This window comes from Panthera leo, chromosome B4 (assembly GCF_018350215.1).
Source record: "Panthera leo isolate Ple1 chromosome B4, P.leo_Ple1_pat1.1, whole genome shotgun sequence".
Lineage (NCBI taxonomy): Eukaryota > Metazoa > Chordata > Mammalia > Carnivora > Felidae > Panthera > Panthera leo.
In genome coordinates, this window is record NC_056685.1 from 125,721,509 (window position 1) to 125,746,956 (window position 25,448).

General features: G+C 45.1%; 1 protein-coding gene across 6 annotated transcripts in view; it reads left to right on the forward strand.

The window, feature by feature from the left end:
• Nucleotides 1–25,448, forward strand: part of RFX4 (regulatory factor X4) — a 143,680-nt gene that overhangs the window by 100,936 nt on the left and 17,296 nt on the right. For 5 of the 6 annotated variants that reach the window (XM_042947604.1, XM_042947606.1, XM_042947607.1 and 2 more), the window contains 5 exons: nt 1,165–1,309; nt 5,512–5,606; nt 6,036–6,153; nt 17,572–17,691; nt 18,033–18,194. In XM_042947604.1, coding sequence (XP_042803538.1) covers nt 1,165–1,309; nt 5,512–5,606; nt 6,036–6,153; nt 17,572–17,691; nt 18,033–18,194 — 640 coding nt within the window. The remainder of the gene's footprint in view (nt 1–1,164; nt 1,310–5,511; nt 5,607–6,035; nt 6,154–17,571; nt 17,692–18,032; nt 18,195–25,448) is intronic. The other variant, XM_042947605.1, reaches the window with a different exon arrangement.

A 25,448-nucleotide genomic window follows, 5' to 3' on the forward strand; every position in this document is an offset into this window, starting at 1 on the left:
CTGCCCCAAATCAGTCAGTTGGTTAGCAGCAAGGCCAGGATTTGAACTAAGTATATTTTAGTCCAGAATACCAGACCGTTACATTTAGTTGTTTTGATTATCATTAGAGACTAACCCAACTCATATATTCATATAGTTTAGGCCTCTGACCTCCAAAGAGTTCTGCAGTGATTTAAGCAGGAGTTTACTTGTCCTTGGACAGTTTGGGGGTAAAAGAGGTTGTCAGTATTTACCTTTGTCTGGAAATTCACAAGCATTAAGAGACTTTTAATGTCCATTGTGTATTGGAAATCTTTTGTTTTCCATTTTATAAAGACATTTTTTTAAAATATGCAGGTGAAGGAGATGATTCTGGAAATGTTTCTTTTATCAGTATTGTTCCAACTCGGTGGTTCCAAATATTGTTCCAACTTGCAAATTTAAGTTCTCCAGTCATGTGGGTTTGCTGAGGAAACCACAGGTTAAGCCTGTGCTGGAGCATGTGCATGCATGCACATGCACGTGCACACACACACACACACACACACACATACACACACCACATACATACTAATAAGCAACTGAGTCTTAAGGTGTTGTCTCCCTTTCCTTCTCTCTCAGTTATTCATACTTGTTTTCATCACTATAGTTACCTAAAAACCAAAAAGCAAAAATAGAAAGCCAGACCATAAACTGCTTCAGAATGCATTCATATGAAAAACACACGTTATAAAATTTGGGGGATTAAAGCTACCATAGGCCCACGGGTAGCAGGTCCATTCCCAGGTCTGAGCCCGTTGCTTCTCAGGCACTGGAGACACATCATTAAGCACAGAGCTCCCATCCCACAGGCTTACATCAGAAGGCTGACAGATCTCTGGGCTTCATCCCATTGTTCCCCAGGGGTCAAGACCAAAGGGACTGGGAACAGCAGGGTTTGGTCTAGCCTAGGCCACCCTGGAGTAATGTTTTATAAAGAAAAGAAAAGAGAGCCACAAGGGAAAAGAGTGTATGGGTCTTCTGAGTTAATGGCTTATCTGCTGATTTCCTGAAATTGAGTTTTCCTTAGTTAATTTCAAAGTAGTTTGCAAAATACCATATTCAGATTCATTAAAAAGAAAATAACATGCAGGGGTTTTAACCTAACAACCCATGAGCTAATGAGTTGATTGGATTGGATTATAGGCATCTCGGACAGTAATCCACAGCGCAGACATCACATTCCAAATGCTGGAAGACTGGAGGAACGTGGATCTCAACAGCATCACCAAGCAAACCCTCTACACCATGGAAGACTCCCGCGACGAGCACCGGAAACTCATCATCCAGTGTAAGATGTTCCACCAAGGATTGTGTCTTTTCTGGTTTTGTTTTTAAAAGAAAGAAAGAAAGAAAATGTATCTTGGTAAATATTTAAGTGAGAGTCCCACCCTGTCCTTCCCCCTAGGATCCCTTCCCTCTTATTGTTCCTGTTAAATGGGTCAGCCCAGATGGGAGGGCTAATTGATTTAAAAGGACATGTGTCAACATTGCTGGGGAAAAGGGGGCCTGGTCCAGTTGGGCAGCACACAGTGTTACGCAAAAGGCTCCGGATGTGACCCTTCGGTGCCAGAAATAGTTCCATAGGTGGCATACAAAAATGAGAACAAAAGCTTGTTGTCTGTCTGAGTGTATGTCAGCCTGGAGGCAGACGGGCTGCCTGTTTTTCAGCAGAGGGTCAGTCAGCTCACCTATTGGCAGGTGAACCTTTCAATCACAGTAAATGTTGGAGAAGGAATGGATGGTGGTTTACCTCTGTGCATATATGTTCACGTCCCTGTGGACCAAGACTGGAGGAATACCGCTCCTCGTGTTCTCTGGATAAGGTCAGGTTGGTTGTTCTTAGTAGTGGAGGACTTGAGGAGGCCAGAGACCATGACCGCTGTCAGCACATCTCTGCTGTTCCTCAAACGCCCCCACAGCCTGCTGCCCAGGGCATCCTGCACCCGGCCGCCCCAGATGGGGGTCTACTGGCAACTTCCTCAGTGCTCAGCCTTCCTTTCTCATGCCTCTGGAGGAGAGGAGTATGGAACGGTGAGTCCACACTCCTCCCACCAGCTCTCAGGAAGGTGGGTGCTGAGTATGGCTGAAGGTGGGGGGGATGTGACAGCTGGGGTGCTCTTACCTTCCGAGTGGGGTGAGGCCCCAGATCCTGACAGTACATTATTCAGGAAGCTGCACAGTGGCTGTGTCCCGAGAAGAGGGGTCTGTTCTCCCAAGAGCCCCACGCCCCTCAGATTTCCAGTATATGCCTTCTGTATGTCCTCTTGAGGGAAACTTCTTCAGCCAGCCTAAGCATGTGGCGTTTATAAACAAGGAAGTTCCTTTTAGGGGCCTCTTTCCCACTGAGCCCTTTTCAAAAGCACCTGGAACGGCTGAAACCTGAACCCCTTGGACCTTCCCTAGGGCTTCTTCCCCAGAGCTCCATGGACACTGTCCCATCTTCCACAGCAGCCCCCAGCCTGATTTCCCCTGGTAAGAGCTTTAGAGATGCTCCCGAAAATAATGACTGAGCTCACGGACTGCCTAGTCTGTGTCAGACCTACCACACTCGGGGTCTCATTAATTCTCTACATCAGCCCATGGGGAAGATACCCACCACCCCCGTTTTACAGAGGACCAGACTCAGTCCCAGAGAGTGGTCAGCCTCACCCCAGGCGACAGGGCTGCGCTCAAACCTGCGTGTCACCACCACGTACTGGTGTTGCCCACTGGGAAGAGCAGAGGAGACAAAATGATGAGATACGGGCAAGTCCCAGAAGCTGCAGGGTCTTTCCAAGTTCTTGCGATCATGCCTCCTGTTCTGTTTGTCCCTATTGCCCGCTACAAGGCCAATGGAAAGCACTGGTGTCTGCCCCCTAACAGCACTAGCCGTACCCCTGATCGTTGTGTCCCCAGGGTCTTGTCCCAGGCCAGCCATGGACAGGTGCCAGTAATGTCTATGCAGGACCAAACAGATGAGCAGAAACCCAGAATGATACGACTCCCAACAGCATGAGACCCCGCTGTCTTCCCCACTCAGCACCTTTTGTGGAGGAAAACAAAGGGGAAATGCATAGGGGAAAGTCACCATCACTTGCTTTGGGGACCAGGCTCTGAGCCTTTGCTGGAGCCCCTCGGATGTTACTGCAGTGTCTCCAAGAAGGAACTTTGGGGAGTTTTCTCTTCAGGTTCTCTTAGGCCCGGGATCGAACGGTACCTTTTAGACCCATGAGCATACTCTTCTTCTAATGGAAGGGGGTGACGAGGTTCAGTCCACCTAGCTGGTTCTTGCCGAATGCCTGTCCTGGGCCAGGCACTGTGTTAGAAGCTGGACAAAAAGCGGTGAATAATATGGATACTGCCCTTCCCGTGTAGAGCTTAGAGCTAATGGCCAATCAGAAATCAAACAAGTAATTTACGAATGGTTGAACGTTTCCAAAGAGGACATGCCATATGATGCAGTGCCTGGAACAGGGGGGATTGAGCAAGGGCACCAGCCCTCAAGGCAGGTGGCCTGGCACACAAGCGTCATCCTGCAGCTCCCACCAGACAACTGAGAAGTAAGTTCCTGAACACAGCTGTGTGCTGCACCAACGGTGTGTGTGCATCAACCTTTCCTTACAGCTAGTTGTCAAACCTACACATTCCTGCTTTAGGGGGGTTTCCATCACCTCTGTGAATCAGGCCCTGCCTGGGAAGGCTCCCCTTAATTCACAAGTGCACATCAGGACTTGGGCAGACTGATGAGAATAACTGTGGTAAGAGCAGACAGTCGGGGTGCCCAGCAGACCTTGATTCAAACCCTGGCTCCAGTGTACTGTGACCCTGGCTTCCAAGTCTCTGACACGGGGACAATGTGGGGGGATTAAATGGGGCAGCATGCGCACCGTGTGGGTGCCTGGCACACAGCGTGGAGCCGGTATAGTGGCAGGGTTAGGAGGCAAGCGTCGAGTCAGGCTGTGTTTGAAACCTGCCTCTCCTATTCGCTAGCTGTGAGACCTGCAGAAAGTTACCTCCGAGTGCCTCCACTTCCTCATCTGTAAAATGGGAAGTAGAAATCATACCTGCCTTCTCGGGTTGTTCATCCGTTCATTCAACAAACATTTGAGCAACTTCTGTATCACATTCTCGAGGTTGCTGTAGGTGGGGTGAGAGTGTCCGTGTCATTAGGGAAGTGCCTGGCACACAGCAAGAACCCTGTAAATGTCAGCCGCAAGCATTTGCCTCACCACCTGCGAGGTGACAGTGCTATCAGGAGAACGGGAACATCAGGGAAGTCAGAGGCATGGGCTCCAGTCCCTGCTCTGGCCCTCACTTACCCTTTGCCTTGGAGGGGTCACTTAATCTCATTGGGACATAGCTTCCTCGTCCATAAGAGGACGCAGATACCAATTCAGCGGACTTCTCATTCAGCCCCTTCTCGTTCTAAACTGTCTGGATCTCCTGGCCCCGGCAGCTGACCTCCGTGGCAGTCCTCAGCTCAGGAAAATGGAATGCATTGGCCAGGCCCACAGAATGGGACGACGGAAACTGCCCAGGCAAATTTAAAACTGTAGAAACATGTGGGTCTGAATGCATGGTTTGGTTTACTGAGCTCCACATGTAAAAACAAACAAACAAAAACAAAAAAAAAAAAAAAAAAACCCAAACCACAGAAACGGCAATCAGAAGAGATGGTCCAAACCACAGCAGTGTTTCTGTTTTCTGCTGACTTCACCAATCACACAGCCCTTCCAGACTCAGTTACCTGACATGCAGCTGAAGACAGGTTATCAGTGGTGCAATGGTCCTCCTGTTACTAGTGCAGAAACTAAGGGCGTGGAGATTGTCTCCTTTATGCTGTGAACAATGAGTAAGCATCTGCTACATGCCAAGCTCCGAGAGGCTGGTTGGAGCTATTTGCCCAACGTAGCTGTGGTTCAGAAGCCCTACCATGAGGCAGAGAGCAAGGGAGCTGCAATGTCTGTGCCCATTCGTGCAAGGAAGCACGTCCTGGATAACGGCTGTGTGAGGCTAGGGACGGCCTCAGCTAGGAAAGAGGTCGGACAGAGAGCTGGCATGGGAGACACCCCCGCCCTCACAACCGTAACACAGCATCAGTGATGCAGTAAAGGTGGAATACGGATAATAAAATGCTGTGGAAGCACAGAGGATGAGCGATCAGTTCTGCTGGCGAGGGGCCCGGGGAGGGGAAAAAGGATGTCACAAGAAGGGCCATTTCGGCTGGGCTGGGCCCTGAGGAACCAGATGGTCCAAGCGAAGGGAACTGCCTGAGAAAAGCAGGGTTTGTTGGGGGGAATGCAAGCTATCTGTGGTAGCCGGGCTTTCCGGTGTTCACAGGCTGCGAAGATGAGCCTGGAAAGGTAAGTCGGGGCATGCTTTCTGAAGTCTGAGTGCTCCGTTGAGGCTGGAGTTTTGTTTTTATTCAGTTTTACTCCTTTGATCTTTTAAGCTGTGGCTCTGTGTAGACACAGCTGCAGTGACGTGTGGGGGCTCTCCTTTGTTTGACAGTGTACCAGGAGTTTGACCACCTCCTGGAGGAGCAGTCTCCCATCGAGTCCTACATCGAGTGGCTAGACACCATGGTGGACCGGTGTGTTGTGAAGGTTGGTAAGCTGGAGCGGGAGGAGCAGCCCCGGTACTGCCCCCCAACACTCACCTTCGTGGCACTTGGGAGATGCAGAGCCCCGCACTGAGCTGTCTGAGCGTTCCTCAGCAGCCACGGAGCCCTGGGGTTCTGAGCAGAGGCCTGGGCCCCCTCCGGAGGCGGGGGTTGCAGGAGGCAGGACCATGAGTCTCCTTCCCCTGATTCAGCCAGGTCAGCGTCTCTCTTTCGTCTGCGGTGTAAACTGGGTCCCGACATCAGCTTTCATTTTCTAAAGTGAATTTTTGCTGGTAGAAACAGAAAGTCAAAAAGCCATTGGTTCCATAGCATTGAACTTGGAGATCCATAAGCCTTCCTATCATCTTTCAGACAGACAGTAATAAAGGAAAGGTTGAGTTGACCCCTGTTTAAGCCGTTCACTTTCTTGTAGGTGGCTGCCAAGAGACAAGGGTCCCTGAAGAAAGTGGCCCAGCAGTTCCTCCTGATGTGGTCCTGTTTTGGCACAAGGGTGATCCGGGACATGACCTTGCATAGTGCCCCCAGCTTTGGTAAGGCCGCCCCAGCCCTCCTCATATCCAAACCCTGTTTCTCTGGGTTTCATGCATGAAGTCCACCTCTCCAGACCCAGCCGTGATCTCACTTCCTGTCCCTGGGCCCACAAGGACATCACCCTGAAATGTGTGTGTTCTGGAAGGACACATCATCATCAGGACTTCCGGGGAGAAAGATGGCATTGCGTGCTAAAAAGCATGCAAATTGGAAAATGCAGTTTCTCACACGGAGAGTACTATCTGAGCTTAAAGAGGAGTAGATAGCACTGCTGTGCACCCCCGTTGCCGGGTGTCCCCAGTGAATCCTGCTTCCGGGGACTATTTTGCAGAATTCCACTGTGTGCACTTCCCAAGACTGGGAAGCAGAAGAAGCCTCTGAGTTTGAACATTTGCACATGGCTCGATTGACACTCCAGCAGTGGGGAGAGTGGCTAAAGCTTCTTTAACAGTGTGCGCCAGTCAGATCCCTAGAAGAGGACTTTTACGTTCTTTTTCCCTTGAGTCCTCCTCACCTCCCTACCCAATACACACCTGCTGCTTCCATTGTAAACTGGCCTGGAAATCTCTGCCCAGGGGCGCTTATCATGGTCTGCAGGCAGGAACCTAACACCAACTTGGGGTGATTGCTATGCTGCATTGTGGGACGTGGTTTTCTACTTGTCACTGGAAAGAATGGATGATGCATTGGGTCCAGGTCATCATTAGCAAAGTGAAGGGAAACTTTAAGGCATCATCCAGACATGTGAAATCTCAAAGTGCTTTGGCCTCACATTTCTAGGCATTTCGGCAAAGGGCTGTTGGTACGTTTTCTGGGTAATTGCGTCTTGCTCACTATTTTACTTTGCAAGCAGAGATGTGGTTTCATTTCTCATTATCTCCAATTAAGCCAATCAGCTCTGGGTTTCACTCTGGGTTTAATTTGACACTTTTCCATCCAGCTTTTTATGGTCTTGTCACCATTTTCCAGTTGTGCTATACAACGGAGCGAGTATGTAGTGAAACAAAGGCGGCACTATTTTTTCTAAACAGCTCTGTCCATGAAAGACTGTGTTTCCCCAGTTGGAGAAGTGTTTTGTTGTAGATTTCTTTAATCTCCGCACTGGGAAGTTCTCTGCGCTGGCCTGCGCCATGGCTACAGATGGGGGTCGTCCTCTCTGAGCCGCGGATGGAAGTGCTCTGGTGGCTGCTACCTGGGCAGTGCCCTCAAGCATGGCGTTTTGATGACTTCCAGCTCGGCCTACTTAGTGTTAGCACATGTTACCTCTGGTTCTGGGAAAATCACTTGTGCGTAACTGCTTTCAGTTAGGCGAATGTTTGAAAAATATTTGAGATTTTTTTCATTGCTTCAAAATCAAAGAATCAACAGGATCGCACCTGTCGATATACATACATAACACGCATCCACAAAGCCAGCATCCCTTTTCGCTTTGTCCCTTATTCTTCAGTTTGCTGGGTCTTAAACTGATTATGTATATTACTGAGTACCCTTCATTCAACAGGGAAAGTAATTCACTTGGCAGTATTCTTTGAAATTCATTGGTTCATATTAAGTTAATGTGACAAAGGAAGTTGGGGCAGTAGAACAGTTAGGGTTCTACGAAAGGGTTGCATTTATCACTAAGAAAAACTTGAAGTGTGTTTATTTCTTTTTGAACCATCCGCTATTTGGGGACACACCGGAAACTCAGACAAATGGCAGAAATGGTCACAAATCTCTTAGGAAAGAAAAGACAGAGATAGTAACCCCATTTCACTTTTACAGTATTTTCCAAGCCTAAGTGGGTTGAAATAATACCTGTTTCCAAGTCCATTTAGCAAACTGTCTGCAACGGTCCTGCTCATCCGACTCATTGTTGGGTTTTGCAGCTTGGGTGACGGACAAGTTGAAAGAATTTGCGGCAGACAAAAGCCCAGCTCCCCCTTTCTGCCTGTATATGTCAAAGACACAGTTGGTGGTTGTGTTTGGGTCATGTGTTCCCTGTATAAAAACAGCTAATTAGGAAAAAGAGCCCTCTGTTCACGGGCCCCCTCCCCCAACCACAGGGGCCAGCTCCATCTATCTTATAACTCCCACACGATCCTTGCCGCCGTGAATGGCGCGGGCTGACCACTACGTGACGGTGGGGATTGTCACCATGACCCCGGCGGGTCTCTACCACCTCTTCCCAGAACGGCCTCTTTCAAAGGTAGTTGACTCCTTTCTTCTCCTTAATTCCTTTTCACTCTTTTCTTCCTAATTCCTTCTCGCTGAAAGAGCCTATGCTGTGAACCAAAGTAGCCAGACGTTCTTTCTTTGCTGTAAGCAGCAGTTTCTAGCAAAATTAGACCGCAAAGGTAGACCGGCAGGCAATGAACTTTGAATCCTAATGGAGCTGAGGAAAATAGGGTTTCTACTTTTAAAACACACACATGCCCCGTGTTTTCCATTTGCTGCTGTGATTTCAGTTCATAGGACACCTGGACCCCAAGCCAGTGCAGGTGCCTTTACCGTCTCACTCTGGGTTTTCACCAAATGCCTCTGATTTCACTGTTAGGAACATCTGGAAGAACAGTAGTTCCTGGAAGGACTGGGGCATCAAACGGTTTGAAAAGCGGCCCTGTGTTTGCCAGCCAAGGGGGCGGGACTGCAGACTGCCCAAGTGTTCACCTGCTTGTGCACTTGTCTGCTGGCTTAGCGTCACAGCTCCCCTGCTTGGGGAGGTCATACAGGAGCAGCCCTGTCAGAGATTGGCTCTCACGCCAGGTGGCCACGACCGAGCCTTCCAGGCTGCTTCTCTAGGCTTAGAGGGCCGGGCCCAGCTTTCTTACCCAGAACCTGCCAAACGTTGCACATGTCAGCCAGGCCCCCACCAAGCACTAGGAGGCAGGAATTACTTTTCCTGTATTCGGGGGAAGCAGACCAGAGAGGAAACGGGACTTGCCCACGCACGCACCACAGACTCTGCTGGGCACCGCCCCGCCCTGAAGCTTTTCCATGCTAGAGCTCCTGTTCTTTCTGCTAAGCCACCACCTCATCTAACTTTCTTCTGTTGAATAGTACTCATAAAAACAAGGTAACATTTATCGACGGCCTAGTATGCACCAGACATAATATTGGGCATGTTTTCATTTAATTCTTGCAACAACCTGTGAGGCCTGAGGTAGAGCGTAGAGCAAAGGCAGGATAATGACGCTCGTTGAAACAGACATCTAGGAGGCACATGCCGCTGTCGGCTTCTCCCATTAACTCTGCAAGGCAGATAATAAGAGGTGGAAAGGAAGCTTGGAGAATTTTCTCGCCCGAGATCAGTATGGCAAGGGAGCAAGGGGCCAGAGCTCTGCTTCAAAATCAGATCTGCCTGGCCACAAAACCCACGCTTCTTCAGTTACCACAACTCACACAAACGCCCTGGGCTCAGACGCATTGCACCAGAAGTCTGGACAAATTTGTTTAATCCTCCCTGGTGGACTTTTAAAAATCCATATTGATAAGATTTAAAATATTTTTTGAAGCTATGAGAGAACAGAACAATAACTAGTCTATCATGAGTAAGAAGGGACTCCAGAAATAATATCTTTCAACTGTTGAGAATAAAGAACTGTCAACCATTATTCGAGAGTGAGGGCAAAGTAAAGACCTAGTCAGTTCTACAAAGACTGAGAAAATCTGGCCCCATAGAACATCACTTTAAAAAGCACTGAAAGGATGCATTTCAGCAAGAAGAAAAATAAAGCCATAGCTAAGGTCTGGGCAACAGAAACAACCATGTTTTAGTTATTGTTGTTGTGTGACAAATTACCCCGAAGCATAGTGGCTTAAAACAGTCCTTTTGTTATGCTTACGGATTCTGGTGGGTCAGGAATTTGGACACAGCACAGCAAGGATGGCTTGTCTCTGCTTTGTGACCTCTGACCTCATCTCTACTCTGCACCTCAGATGGGAACACTCAAAGACAGTAGGGCATCAACAGCTAGAGGCTAGAATCATCTGGAGGCTTCTTCCCTCACATACATGTCTGTGCTTGGGTTTGGATGACTTCAAGATAGGACTGCGATCAGGATGCCTTTGATGGCTACTTCATGTGGCTCAGTGTCCACACCACATGGTGGCCCCTGAACAGTTAAAACTTCTCACATCGCGGCTCACTGTTCCGGGGGGAACCACATCGCCTTTTATGACCCAGTCCCCAAAGTTAAAGTGTCCCTTCCCCCCCCCACAGTGTTGGTCAAAGGAGTCACAAACCTACCAAGATGGAAGCAGGTCACATAGACAACCCCCCTTCTCCAGGGAAGGAAGGTCAAACAATTTGGAGGCCTTATTTTAAGATGAGACAAATTCTTAAATTTGTAAGCACATTTAATTACTGATTATAATTTAAAAAATAATTTTTGTGTGTTTACAAATTGTCAAAGCAAGTTTTAGGCTACAATGTAACATGAGATGGTGAGAAGAGAATCTCCAAAGACCAGTTAAAGCATAAAGGTTTTTGTCTCGGAATATTAAATAACTTTAGACTTCGCTGAAAAAAAAGTAGTTTGGATTTTAAAGATGTATGGGATATATGTTAATAAATTAAGAATCATCACTAAGTAATTAAAATTTGCCAAGGAAAGTGTAAAATTATGAAAAGAGATGGCAAGATAAAAGAAGCATAGATAAAAGACGGTAAACAAAAACATAAAATTAGATTGCTAGAAATAAGATCAAATAATCATCACAGTAGATGAAAAAGCCTCTTCCTTCAAAAAAACATGTGACATAAGTGTTTTTACAGGCAACTTTTACTAAACTTATAAGAAACATAAAATCCTTAGTTAATGAAAATGATTATGAAAATTGATGTTTCAGGCAATAAAAACAAAAGGAAACCTATACAACTCATGAAGCTAATCTCATCTCAATTATGAAGCTAATACAACCTCAATTTCAAAACTTTGGAAGAATGGTAGGGGAAAAACAATTCCTACCCAACCACACATAAATATAGATGAAACATTCTAAGTAAAATACTAGCAGATCAAATCCAGCAGCAAACATTTTTAAATCATGATTAATAAGGTTTATGACAAGAACTCAAGTATGATTCAAAGTCAGAAAAGAAACTAACATACAGTATTAACAGATGAAAAGAGAAAAATCATATGATCTTCTCTATAGATATAGAGGGAAAAAAGCATTTGATATAATTCAGCTCCCCAAGTATTATTAAAAAAAAACAAAAAACAAAACTCTTAGCAAACTGGGAATACAGGGGAATTTTTTTTAAATGTTAAAGGGCAACCAAAAATCTGCAGTGAACATGACACTAACTGGTAAAACTTTAGAAGTTTTCTTTTTTAATGTTTGTTTACTTTTGAGAAGAGAGGGAGGGAGAGAGTGAGGGGGGGGAGGAGCAAAGCAGGAAGGGGACCGAAGATCCAAAGCAGGCTCCTTGCTGACTGCAGAGAGCCTGACACAGGGCTTTAACTCACAAACCATGAGATCATGACCTGAGCCGAAGTTGGACGCTTAACCAACTGAGCCACCCAAGTGCTCCAACTTTAGAAATTTTCTTACTCAAATCATGAAGACCAGAATGCCTTTAACACTGTTTCTAATAAATATTGACTGGAAGTCCTAGCCAATATAATAACTAAAGGGAATGAAATGTAAGAATTGGAAAAGAAAACACAAAATTGCCTTTAGTTACAGATGTCATGATGGTTGACAAAAGACAATCTACAAACTAATAGAACAAATAAGAATTCAACTGGATTACTCAATTCAGTTTTTTTTTTAAATTACTGGCATTCTTAGCACTACCCAGAACCCACCACTACCCAGAATTATATTAGAAAATATAATTGTGTGTGTATATAAAGTATGTGTTAAGTATATACTAATATATATTAAGTATACGCAGGCATATACCATTCAGAATAGCAACAGAAACTAAAGGATACCTATAAAATAATTCTGACAAAAATTGCCTGAAGATCTTCAAGGAGAATTTTTTAAACTATTATTGAAATATACCATGTTCGTGTTTGCAAAGAGTCAACATCAAGGAGATCTTACTAATTAATACATAAATTCAACAGAATTCCAATCCAGTCCCTTTTTCCCTTTGACAATCTGATGTAAAAATTCAAAAGGCCAAGAGTCGTAAAGACATTTTGAAGGGAAAGAAGAACGAGACATAGGGACTCACTTACCTGATATTCAGGTTTGTTATGGAGTAAGACAGCGTGGGCTTGTAACATAGTTAGACCAGTAGAGCAATGAAACAGAACAGAGGTGCCCAAGACAGATGGACACGAAACTTGCCTTCGCCTCATCAGATGCTTTTCCTCTTGTCTGTTAAACAAGAGGATTGTATATATGACAGAAATGGCATTAAAAGTCAGTGGATTAGGCAAATTTCTTCTGGACAAGCACTTTGGGGTACATAAATATTAGACCCCTCCTCTATAGCATCTGAAAAGAAACATCTAAATGGGGGAAAGGGGAAGACCTTAAACCTTTTGGACGAAAATAAGGAATGATATTTTTATGACCTTGACATAGTAATTTATTTCTTTAAAAAGGTACAAAAAAGGACCAGTTATAAAGAAAAGATTGCAAAAATGAACCACATCTGGATTTCACTTGTGATTAATAAGCACACCATTAACAAAGTTAAAAGGTAAAAGTCACAGAAAAGGAGAACATATTTTGCAGTGCATATAACAAAGGGTTACTATCCAGAATATATAATAAACCCCTCTAAATAAATTATTTAAATACCCACAAAGAAATTCACATACCCCAATATTATTCAGATATCCCACTAGAAAAATGAGCAAAGAATATGAAGAGGTAATTCACAGAAGGGGAAATTCAAATGGACGATAATCCTATGAAAAGATGTACACCTTTCTAGTCATTAGAGTAATACAAACTATAAACACAATAAGATAACATTTCACACCCTTCAGACTGGCAAATACTATATTTCATATACTACCAGTAGGAATGTAAAATATTTTGGTGAGCTATCTGACACTGTCTCATAAGAGTGAATATGCAGGCAATTCTTGGACCCAGCAGACCCAAGAAACAGGTACAGAAAATATTCATTAGGGCCATTTTCCAATAGTGGGAAATGATAAACAACCAAAATTCCATCAACAGGAGAATGGATGAATAAATTGTGGCATATTCAAACAGTGGCCATCAAATTAGGCTATATGCATCCATGTGGATAGATTGCCCAAAGCAAGTTGTAGAATGCTCTGTAAAGCATCATACCATTTATATCAAGTTTGAAAACAGAAAACAATACCATATGTTATTTATGGATACATAAATACATATAGTAAGAGTGGAAAAATGCATGTGAACAAATAAATACCAGATTCAAGTCAGTGATTACCTCAGGGGTTGAACACAAGAAAGCAGAGAAATACAATTAAGGAAGAGAACACAGAGGCTTCATCTTTATCTTCAATTAAAAAACAAATCTGGGGCATCTGAGTGGCTCTGTCAGTTAAGTATCTGACTCTTGACCTCAGTTCAGATCTTGAGCTCAGAGGCATGAGTTCAAGCCCAGCATTGGGCTCTGCCCTGGGTTTGGAGCCTACTTAAAAAAACAAACAAAAAAAACCACCCAAATCTGATTCAAATATAGTAAAAATATTAAGATATTGTAAAGCTAGGACTTGAATACACTGATGTTCATTTAAAAATTCTGTGTACTTTTTTGTATGTTTGAAATTTTTCATAAGAAAAGAGAAATGGTTTGGTTCTATGCAATGTGATCAACTATATTAACCTGTAGCAACAACAACAAAAGTCTCCTTTGTCTGTATCCTAATACCTTTTCCCATGACAGGCTCTCATGTTAACTCTGTGACTTTAGGCAAGTTGTTCAAACCCTCTGAGCCTTCATTTCCCCATGTATTAGTTGAAGACGATAGTAATACCTCCTCACAGTGTTGGAAAGGGGACTTAGTGCAGTGCATATGGTAAACAGTGGTTGGGCATTTGACTGGTTGATCTAACCGACAGTCACTGAGCCTCTACTCTGTGCCTGGCACTGTTGTAGACACTGGGTGAAAACACCCAAACATCTGCATTGATGGAGCTTACGGTCTGGTGTAGGGAGGCACATGATAAAGATAAATAGGTTATATAGTATATGTAATGGTGATAAGTGCTAGGGAGAGAAATAAAGCAGGGGATGTTAGCTGCAACTGCCTCTTGCCTGTCTTCGATATTTCTCTCTTTCTCCCCTCTCCCCCCACCCCACCCTCTCTGTGTCTTTCTGTATCCCCTTTTTTCTTTGCCCTCCTCTTCTCCTGGCACTACTCCAGTGGCCATGACACCCCCCACCCTGTCTCCGTTCTCCTCCCTTCCCCCTCCTCCCCCCCACCAGTACTGAACTGTTTGTTTCCCAGTTGTCTTAATGATTGACTTCTGCTGCAAAGGACCCTGTAGCTTTTGTGGAGTCAGGAACTGAGCTTCAGGTTTCTTTTGTACTTGGAGCACTTAGCACAGTAGTAGGCACATAGCAGTAATTCTACAAACTCTGTGTTCAAAAGTGATTGAAAATTATCAGACCAGTTGGGTAACTGATCGGAGCCATTAAGGAAGAGAGCCTGTAGCCTGAACATTACTGGCCTCCAAGCCCCAATCTGGTGTTTCTAACAGTGTGGTTTTAGGCAAATTTCTTCACCGTATCAGATCTTTGTTTCCTTGTCTATAAAAAAGGAGGGTGTATGGATGATTTCCAAGGTGCTTGCCTGTGATACAACTAATGCCATTTTCATTATCTAGGGTTTTCCATTTTAATTCATTGTTTCACAGCATGTTTCTATCTTTCTATCCTTATTGACCTATAGCAACATTGGAGCAAATATTTCTTCATTTTTGGAGACCCTTTCCTTTGAAGTATTTGATGTTCTCTTCTGAATTCTTTGACTATATGGACAAAGCAATCATATTATGATATGATATCCTATGAGATCTTAGGACATTAGTAGCAAAAGGGACTTTACAGATAATAATAACAAGCAGTTACCATTCATTAAACAACTAGTGTGTCCTTTTCCTCATTATGGTTAGTACTTCTGTAACCAAAACAAGGGGTTTTACCGCCCCCCTTTTAGAGAGCTGTGTTGTACAATGATCAAAGAACTCCAGAATCAGACAGTCTTGGGTTCAAGTCCCAGTTCCTCCAGTTAATAATTATGTGACATTGGACACTTACTTTCCCTCTGTAAGTCTCAATGCCCTCCTTTGCAAAAGGAGAGTATCCCTTATCTCTTACAGTTGTGATGAGGGTTAAGTGTTATAATAAGTCTGCACATTTACACAGATCTACACAGATAATGAATTTTCCACAGAGCAAGGGCTCAAGAAATGGCGGATTTTGTAACATTTACTAAGGGTAACTCATCCAGGGTCTTAGTGATGCAGTGGCAGAGCTGGATCTCAACCTGGGCAGAGTGATCCAGTGCCCACACAGATGCCCACAATGCTACCTCTTCAGTGGTTCACAGGACCCATTTGGGGGAAGTGGATAGAAAGTGGGGTGTGTGTGTGTGTGTGTGTCTGTCTGTCTGTCTGTCTAAGTCAGGTACAATTGAAAGGAAAATTGATAAGTTCCACCAAGAAGATAGAATTAAAAAGAAAATTGGTAGTAAATTCCACCAAGAAGGTGCTGTCCCATCACTCCCAGAAGACCCCTATCACCTTATTTCTTACAAGTATTACACACTAACCAGTTGTGCAACTGGAGCTATAGCCCCATCACCTTCTAACTGAGACTTGAAAAAGCATAGCTGCCAACTCAAAGGGCCCTACTAGGACCAACGCCTTTTTCCCCCATCTGGGCTGTGAGCAGACTGGACTGGATGATCTGTAAGGGAACGGGAACAGATTTTGGAGCCAGATCAAACTGAGGCAAATCCCTACATACTCCTAATGGAGACACTCCTTTCCTGCTCAATAAGGGAGGACAGTACCACCTACCCCACTGTTTGTAGTAAGGAGGAGACCTGTGTTAATTGCTTAGCAGAGTTTTGGCACACAGTAAGCATTCAGCAGATAATGACGATGATGACGAGGATAATGATAATAGTGGTGGTGGTAATGATGGAATTACAGTATAAGTAATACCAGAGAGTCTCAGAGGTCCTCTAAAAAAGCAGACTGGAGGGAAATGGGAAGGGGAGGTCAGCTTGTAGGATAGGTGGGTGAGAAGTTTTGAACATTTCATGGGAAGTAGAATATCCACATGGAGATGTTCCCTTGGGAGTTGGAAACGTGAGACCAGAGATCAAGGTTTGGCCCCTCTGACCCTGGCATTCCTGAGGTTTGATTACAGCAGACATTAACTGAGCCCCTTCCATATATGGATCATTCCACTGTCCATGGTGGCAGCATGACATGCCAGAAAAGATGGTTTTGAAATAATGTATTATAGTAAGAATGAAAGTACCTATCTTACAGGGTGGTAAGAGATTAAGTTAGAGAATATAAGACTTTGAACACAGAGACTGGCACATTGGAAAAATGTCTTAAGATGATCACATCCCTTTTTATGAAACAGTCTACTCTAAATTAAGAATGAAGAGTCTTATTTGAGAATACCATATTTCCAATCTAATACCTTTTCTAACATTTATTCATTTTTGAGAGTGAGAGAGACAGGGCGTGAGCGGGGGAGGGGCAGAGAGAGAGGGAGACAGAATCCGAAGCAGGCTCCAGGCTCTGAGCTGTCAGCACAGGGCCAGACGCGGGGCTCGAACTCAAAGACTGCGAGATCGTGACCTGAGCCAGAGTCAGACGCTCAACTGACTGAGCCACCCAGACGCCTCAATCTAATACCTTTTCTGAGAACCGTGTGTTCAACAAAGGTCTCAGAAACATTTAAGGAAATAATTCAGCTGTTACAGGTTTCAATTTTCAATTCTGCTTCTGGAATCCTGTCAGGTAACATTGGTATAGTGAACTAGAAGGCAAAATCTCTGCCATGGACATCCTTAAAGTCCAATCAGGGAAATAGGACATACTCGTAGAGGAGATAAAAATGAAAGACACCATGTCAACACACACTGAACACAGTAAGTGGTGCTCAAATGAGGACGAGGCCAGTGGGTATGTGAGGGCTCAGAAACATTTGGACAGATGGCTCAATGGGCACCATTTTTGATGAGCCAGTTTGAGCAAGGAAAAAGACGCACTTGCTACAAAGTGTTAGTGCCATTTACCTTATGTCGAGCACTAGGCTAGGCTGAGGACACAGCAAAGAAGAGCAACTTTTGACCATGTGGAGATGATAATGGAGTAGGGAGTGAGAGTCTTGAACAGAGCATTAGAGTACAAGCCCAACAACACGGGCTGTTAACCAGGTGGAGAGGCGTACGTGCGCTGCCATGACTTACCTTTCTGTTTGGATCTTCTCCCACCAGGGTCTTTTCACTTAATTCACTTGATGTTTGACGACTACGTGCTCTACCTATTAGAATCCCTGCACTGTCAGGAGCGGGCCAATGAGCTCATGCGAGCCATGAAGGGAGAAGGAAGCACTGGTAAGCCAGCTTTTCACTGGGAGTTGCCCTACTTGGCAGTTTGATTTACATTCTTGCTTCTATGCTCTGTGTTTCTTTAGCTCTTTATTCCGAAGAATTTAGTTGTAGTGGGCAGGCCAAGTGGTGTGAAAGCAGTGATGTCCTTTTCTTCTTTGGAGTGGGCATGGCTGTGTATGGGAACTGCATGCATGCCTTGATGGTGATTCGAAACCATCAAAGGGCTTTAAGCAGAGGGGTGACATGACACACAGATCAGAAAGAATATTTCAATTTTTAAAGTCCTTTGAAGACAACTTGCCTTGACCTTTGGCTCTGAGAATCTACCCTTTCTCTACCCATAGCAGAAGTCCGAGAAGAAATTATCTTGACAGAGGCTGCCCCGCCAACCCCTTCACCAGTGCCATCGTTTTCGCCAGCCAAATCCGCCACGTCCGTCGAAGTGCCACCTCCGTCCTCCCCCGTCAGCAATCCATCCCCTGAGTACACTGGCCTCAGCACTACAGGTAATGAAAGGCCCCTAAAGGCTTTGAGTGGGGAGTTGACTTACAGCAAGAGCTTTCTGGAAAAGCATTCTAACCCAATCAATGCCAAGACCGTAGTATTTGCCTGGATTTACAGATGCCTTGCAGTTATTCATTACTCACATGTATATACTCCACATGCTTCTGTTTTCAAGTTGGCCAATTAAGTACATGATAAAATCTCCACCTTCCCCCCCAGCTAAGACACTGAAATGATTAAAATGATATAAGACATAAATTGATACACAGCCATTCTTTCTTGAAAATGAGAAAAGGAACTCTCTGTGAACCAGAGATTGAGAGGCATCTCTGGAAAGTGGGGCATCCGGGAAGCCATTTGCTAACACATGGCGATCATATCGAGGTGGGGGTGATAAGCAAGGTAAGACTAATGCTGTGGGGTCTCCAAGCAAGGGGAGACTCCCTCTGGTTGGAGGCACCAAGAAGACCTCACAAAGGAATGGGTCTGAGCTGGAACTTCATTTTAACTGAGGAAGGTGGAGCAGAAGGGACTTCTGGGAAGAGGACAGTATGAACAGATGCATAGGGGTAGGGACATGTGGGGCCTTCTCAGGCCACGTGAAACTTGGGCTAAAATTAAAATGTAGGAGGTCCATGAAGGGTCTTATGAGGCTAGACACCACAAATTGCAGTCACATCCTGGCGGATCTTGAATGCCAAGGTATGGTTTAAAAATGAAAAAGAAGAGGTAATACAAGGATAATAATAGCTAGTTGCCGATGTCCATTATCACTTCACGTAATTATCTCACAATAACGCCTCAAGGTTGTGAAGGAAAAGTAAAGGGTGAGAAAGCGTCAGTTCCTTGTTCTGGGCACCACAGTCACTCAGCCATTCAACAAATGTCCTTACTCATAAGACTTGTGAAAATGGTGAAGTGTATACAGAATATTCAGTAAGCGTTAGCTAATCTGTGATGACAGTGTGCGTGTATGTGTGTGCGCGCACACCTCTAGAGCAACTCACATGGTTGCTGTGGGCATGAGATGACGTAAGAAAGGCCAAGTGCTTTGCTCATAGTGAGGTGCTATCAGATGGAAGGGGTCCCATTGATTAAGATGAGGGCTACCACTGAATGCTATAGGGGATCAGAGGGGAAGCAATCTCCTTCCTTCCCACCTGAACTCTGGCAGGCAGGAAAGAAGCCTGCAGGAGAGGGGAGACTCAAAGGCAGCCTTAAAAGATGAGGAAGAATGCATAGGAGAGGAACCAAAGGCAGAAACAACCTTTTCCTATATGGGCCTTGGTGGGGTTGGGCCAGCTGAACAGACCAGTGTTTGTGGAGCAGAGGGCTCATGAGACAGTGATCATTAATTCATTACCTTTTTTCCAAACCTGCTTAAACTATTCTCCCAATTACCCAACTCCAAATGTGGGAGTCAACTTCATCTTTCCTCTCCCTCGGCTCCTGTATTAGTTAGAATAGGCTAGGGGCGCCTGGGTGGCTCAGTCGGTTAAGCATCCGACTTCAGCTCAGGTCACGATCTTGCGGTCCGTGAGTTCAAGCCCCGCGTCGGGCTCTGGGCTGATGGCTCAGAGCCTGGAGCCTGCTTCCGGTTCTGTGTCTCCCTCTCTCTCTGCCCCTCCCCCGTTCATGCTCTGTCTCTCTCTGTCTCAAAAATAAATAAACGTTAAAAAAAAAAAAAAAGAATAGGCTAAGCTACTGTTAACAATAGATCCAAAACGTATGGAGTTGACACAAGAGAAATCTATTCTGTGCTCGCAGACAGCCCTGGCAGGGTGCTTAGGTCTGAGAGGAGGCTCTCTTCAATGCAACCATTTGGAAACACTTGCTCTTTCCATATCAGGTTGCACCATACTCCAGGGCAGTGGTTCTCAAAGTGTGGTCCATGGACCAGCGGTATCTGCACCCCCTGGGAACCTGTTAGGAATGCTCATCATCAGGTCCCATCACAGACCTACTGAATCAGAAACTCTAGCGGCAAGGCCCAGAGATTTGCTCAACAAGCCTCCCATTGATTCTGATGCACACTAGCTTCAGGACCACTGCCCTGGGCTTTGCCAAGTCTGCAACCAGCTGACAGAAGTAGAAGGTGGGTATAGAGAGGAAAGCCCAGTCCCTCAAAGGCCCTGCCCTGAAGTAGCACATGTCACTTCCAGTTCCATTTCACCAGTGAGGGCTTAGTCCATGGCCTCATGTAACTGCACAGAGAGGCTGGGAGGTGTAGGGTAGCACGTCCCCAGATAGGGAAGGGGGCGAATAGATTTGGGGAGACAGCGTTCTCTACCATGCCTCCCAAGCCAGTCGTTCTAATCCAAATCTTGATGGGCCCATTCCTTCCCATGGCACCACTGCTATCTGTTCAGGCCTTCCCCACGTCTCGGACATCCAGCGACTCTCAAACTGGTTACCCACCTCCAATCTGGTCTGTCCACTTTCTTGCTGCCCACTAGGCTCATTTCCCAAGACCGAGGGGACTCTCATTCTCCAGATCGTATCTCACACTGCTCCACCTCTGGGGTCTCCTCCTTCCACCTCCACCTGATGAAATCCTACTCATCTTCATTGCCCTCACCCTCTAGGTTAGAATCTTCCTCCAGGGGCGCCTGAGTGGGTGGCTCAGGCAGTTGAGCACCTGACTCTTGATTTTAGCTCAGGTCATGATCCCAGGGTTGTGGGATCGAGCCCTGTGTCCAGCTCCACAGTGAGCGTGTGGAGCCTGCTTCAGATTCTCTCTCCCTCTGCCCCTCTCCCGCATGCGCTTTTTCAAAAAAAAAAAAAAAAAAAAAGTCTTCCTCCAGACGCTCACAGCATGGTCCTACTTATATCCTAGTTCTACTTAGAATAATTTTCAGAATAGACTGGGGACTGAAATTGGATATTTTTGAAGACCAAATAAACAGGGTGAGATTACCCTATTTAGGATGTTGTCTTTTATCCATTCATTCACTCACATGTCCATCCATTTATCTATCCATTTATCCAATAAATATTTCTCGAGTGACTTCTGTGTACCAAACACTTCAGGTTCCCATCCCCTGGCAGTTTATGATTTAGAGGTTAGGGTTCTGATGGGCAAGCTGGCAGTCACAAACAATGTGATGAGTGCAGAGTTGGGCTAAGTTGGGAGAAGAGGGTAGAGGAGCACAAAAGGAGGCCATGGTTGATACCTGCAGGGTCTGGGAAGGCTGAATAATGCGAGAGAAGGTAGTCTGGCAGAGGAAGTAAGCGGTACAAAGGCCTGGAGGCAGGAGACAGCATGTCATTTTCAGAGAACATAAAGTACGTATGCTAAGAATCTTTGGTTAATTCCTTCCCTCAAGTTTCCTTTCTCTCCAGAACTAGCACTACTCAGAGAGGAAATGAGCAGGTACTTAAGAGCCTATAAGGCCTTTCCTCTTCTGTACTTTGCCAGGGGCAGAAACTTGCCGACAGATGCAGTGGTCCTTTGTCAGGGACTGTTAAGGAGACTGGATTCTTCAGAGTATTTAAAAGTAGGGTTGTCAGTAACTGGCCCTAGACGGAGCTTTGATTTCACTTTGGGTACGCAGCTGGAAAAAGGCCTCCTCTTTTGTGGAAATTTAGATTTTGGCATCACATTTGTTTACATGGATGCACCTGAATCATGTTTTGTGTCCACTTTGAGGGGGAAGAACACCCCCTCCCTCGTCCCTCCCCTTTTCTCTCTGTACTGGGTCATTGTAGTTCCTGCTTAGGAGGCTTGAGAAGAAGAGCCACGGAGAAAAGAACAGCCTTAGTCCCTGAAAATGAAAAGGGAAGAGAACTTGAGCACTGTCCACAGCTCTCCAGCTGCTCAGCTGCTCAGCTGCTCAGCTGCTCAGGGGTCCATCCAAGGCCGGAATATGGGGCAGCAACCCCCAGTCTCCTGCCTCAGGAAGAAACCAGGGCAGTAAGAACAGGCCAGTAAGAACAGCCGGTCATCTGAACAATCCTGCCCGCCCTCACCCCCCACCCCTTACCCTTCTGGGAAGCACCCACGTGAGCCAGTTAGTGATAACATCCTTACTTCTAAAATAAACAGGGAAATTATGCAAATGAAGCAGTTCTGCATTGTGAAGCAGAAAGGGTTCAAGGGGGAGCTTTCCTGCAGTGCAGCAGCATATCCAGCGAGGAGACTCTAAGGGAATAAGGGGATAGGGAAGGTGTGAAGGCAAGATTTCTAGGATCTCTTCATAATTCTCATCCAGCTAGTGAGTCTGCCTGGCTTTTTTCACAGCACTTTGGAGGCCCCAAGGTGTGGCAGGTGTGATAGTCAAAGCCACAGGAATACCATAAATGTGTTCAGAGATTTCTGCGCAATGTGTTCACGAGTCATAAAAGTAGCTTCTTAGAAATACAAATGTAAAACAGGTTCTTTTCAGATGATCGTAACCTTTGAAGATTTTGGCACATTCCTGCTTTGTTCTCAGATATCTCCAGGGGGCATTAAAAATGTCATCCTAGATAAAACTATGTGTAATATTTTTCTCAAGTACCACTTTTGAAATACTCCCTTGTGAAATTAGACTGGATCTTGGCATGCATGTGGGTCATAGTCTTGAAGGAGACATAAACATAATTTCCTAACAACATGTATGGTTTTATAGACATTGCATTATAAAGCACATTTAGCCATGATATACATCTAGGTATTAAGAAATATAGGAGGTTTCTTAAATTTGAGGATTTGTGCAAATATTTCATTGACCAATACTGTAAATTCGAAAACAATTATTGTGTATCTTATAAAATGCATTTGTCATGTCTCTTTTTTTTTTTTTTTTTTTTTGGGACAGAGAGAGACAGAGCATGAACGGGGGAGGGGCAGAGAGAGAGGGAGACACAGAATCGGAAACAGGCTCCAGGCTCCGAGCCATCAGCCCAGAGCCTGACGCGGGGCTCGAACTCACAGACCGCGAGATCGTGACCTGGCTGAAGTCGGACGCTTAACCGACTGCGCCACCCAGGCGCCCCATGTCTCTTTTTTTTTAAGTTAACATATGGTCTTTATGCCCAGTTAATTTTTATTTTCATTTTTATTTATTTACTTATTTTTAACATTTATTCATTTTTGAGAGACAGAGATAGAGCGCAAATGGGGGTGGGGCAGAAAGAGAGGGAGACACAGAATCTGAAGCCGGCTCCAGGCTCCGAACTGTCAGCACAGAGCCCCCTATGCGGGGCTCGAACTCAGGGAACTGTGAGATCGTGACCTGAGCCAAAGTTGGAAGCTTAACTGACTGAGCCACCCAGGTGTCCCATTTTATTTCCATCTTTAAATTACTGGTTGATTTATATACCATTACTTTCCAAATAGTATCTGAAGTGGTTAACAATTTTTTTTAAAAAAGCAATTTTTAAAAAGGAAATCAGGAAGCAAAAATAAAGAAGAAGTGGAGAATATTAAAACAAAACAACTCCTGGCTAAAACAGTTCATTAACACGTTAAATGAAATTTTATGTGACTTAGTTAATTTTGTTGGGTCTCTAGCATACTCTGAATATCATTGCTCAGATGATGTACATATCATCAAGTTTGATTTAGAGTCAAGGCCAATCAGGTGTCTGCAGCCCTTCCACATTATCAGTGTCTCACTTTTGATGGACACTTCCCCATTTTTCAGCTATGAAAAAGAGAACAGTATTATGTCTGCTTGGTGAGCACAAAGAGAAAATTAATTCATTGCACATAATCTTTTGGCATCCTTTGGTACAAGGACTCGTGGATACAAAGTGGTATATTATAGATAGTGAGTTATGACTCACTAGGGAAACAGCCACTCTGCTCATCTATCTTGTTCTGTGTCCATACTTACATGTGTTTCTAAGTATGTTTTCTTAGGACTGTTTTCATTAATTGTTTTTAAAAGCCGGGGTGGGGGGGGGGAGTGGAAGAAAGTGAAAGGAAAGGAATATCAGGCTCCTAACACTGTGATATGTGGCTGATTTTGACTGGGCATGTTCAAGTCTACGGCAAGGCCATGAAACAAGACTAGCAAAGGATTCCATTTCAACAGATTTCCACAAGGTAAAATCTAGCCCATTTATCCATTTTCTTCCCTAACTTTGTGAGCTTACCCCCTCACTCCTGGCCCAGCAAAGTTCAGAAACTTTAATTTCCATTCAGGTAAAGTGCCTCTTTTCCTCTTTAGGAGCGTGGCAGGTGGTGCCAAACTGACGGGCCCACTTACCATGACATTGGGCTGCAATTCTTTACTGTCATTTAATGCAAACTGTAAAGCTCCCGCTCTGTCCTGGTGAGGCCTCGGAAGGGCTCTAAGACCTGGTTTATGATGTCATTTGAAGTATTCCCTCCTTTAGCAATGACAATAAAAGTTAACTATTAAACTCATGTTTTCACCTTCCCACCATGGGTTCCCTGCAACACAAAACCAGCAAATTAAATCATTGAGATGCTAGGATGCCTAAAGAAATAAAGGCAAATTCCTTATAAATGGCCCTAACTGTAGAACATCTGGCCTGCCCAGCTGCATTTTCTCTACATCACTTGAGGATGTAACAAAGATAACTGGCCCCTACTCTTTGCAAATAACAAAAGCTCAGTTATTCTGAGGGCAGCTAAAATGAGTAGGACAGGGTGGACACAGCAGCCCTGCCCCAGAGCCCACGATGACTCATTTACAGAACCTCCTCCTCCATCCCTGCTGCTTCCTTTTCTGTAAAGGAGTGGAATTAGGAAATATAAGCTGGGATTGAAAATAGATTGCTTAATCTCTTCTTGACCTCGCATCATCAAGGTCACGGCTTGGTGTTGGGGGCCTTTGGGTTTGCTCATTCATTCTTTGGTCCACTCCATGTATTCCGTGTCTAATCTGGGGCATGTCCTGGGGGTACAGAAGTGAAAAGAACAGGCATTGTCACTGCCCCTGAATACTTATATTCTGGTGGGTAGGAGAGTCGATACAGAAGTAAACAACCAGCTAAATAAACCATTTCAGGTGGTCATAAAGAGAATAATAGTGTGCTGCGAAATGGTCAGAGAAGGCCCACCTGAGGAGGTGACATTTATCCAAGACCTGGAGTATGAGAAAGAGTCAGCGCATAAAGTTTGGGGAGAGGAAAAGAACATTTCAGGTAGTGGGGAACAGCACGTGCACATGCCTAAGGCGGAGAAGAGCCTGGCGTAGTGAGGATTGACTAACGGACACACATAAGGGGAGAGTGGCAGTGGGGGCAGTTGCAGAGGTAGGTGGCAGCCAGATCTTGAATCCCCGTCTGTCTCTGGGAACGGA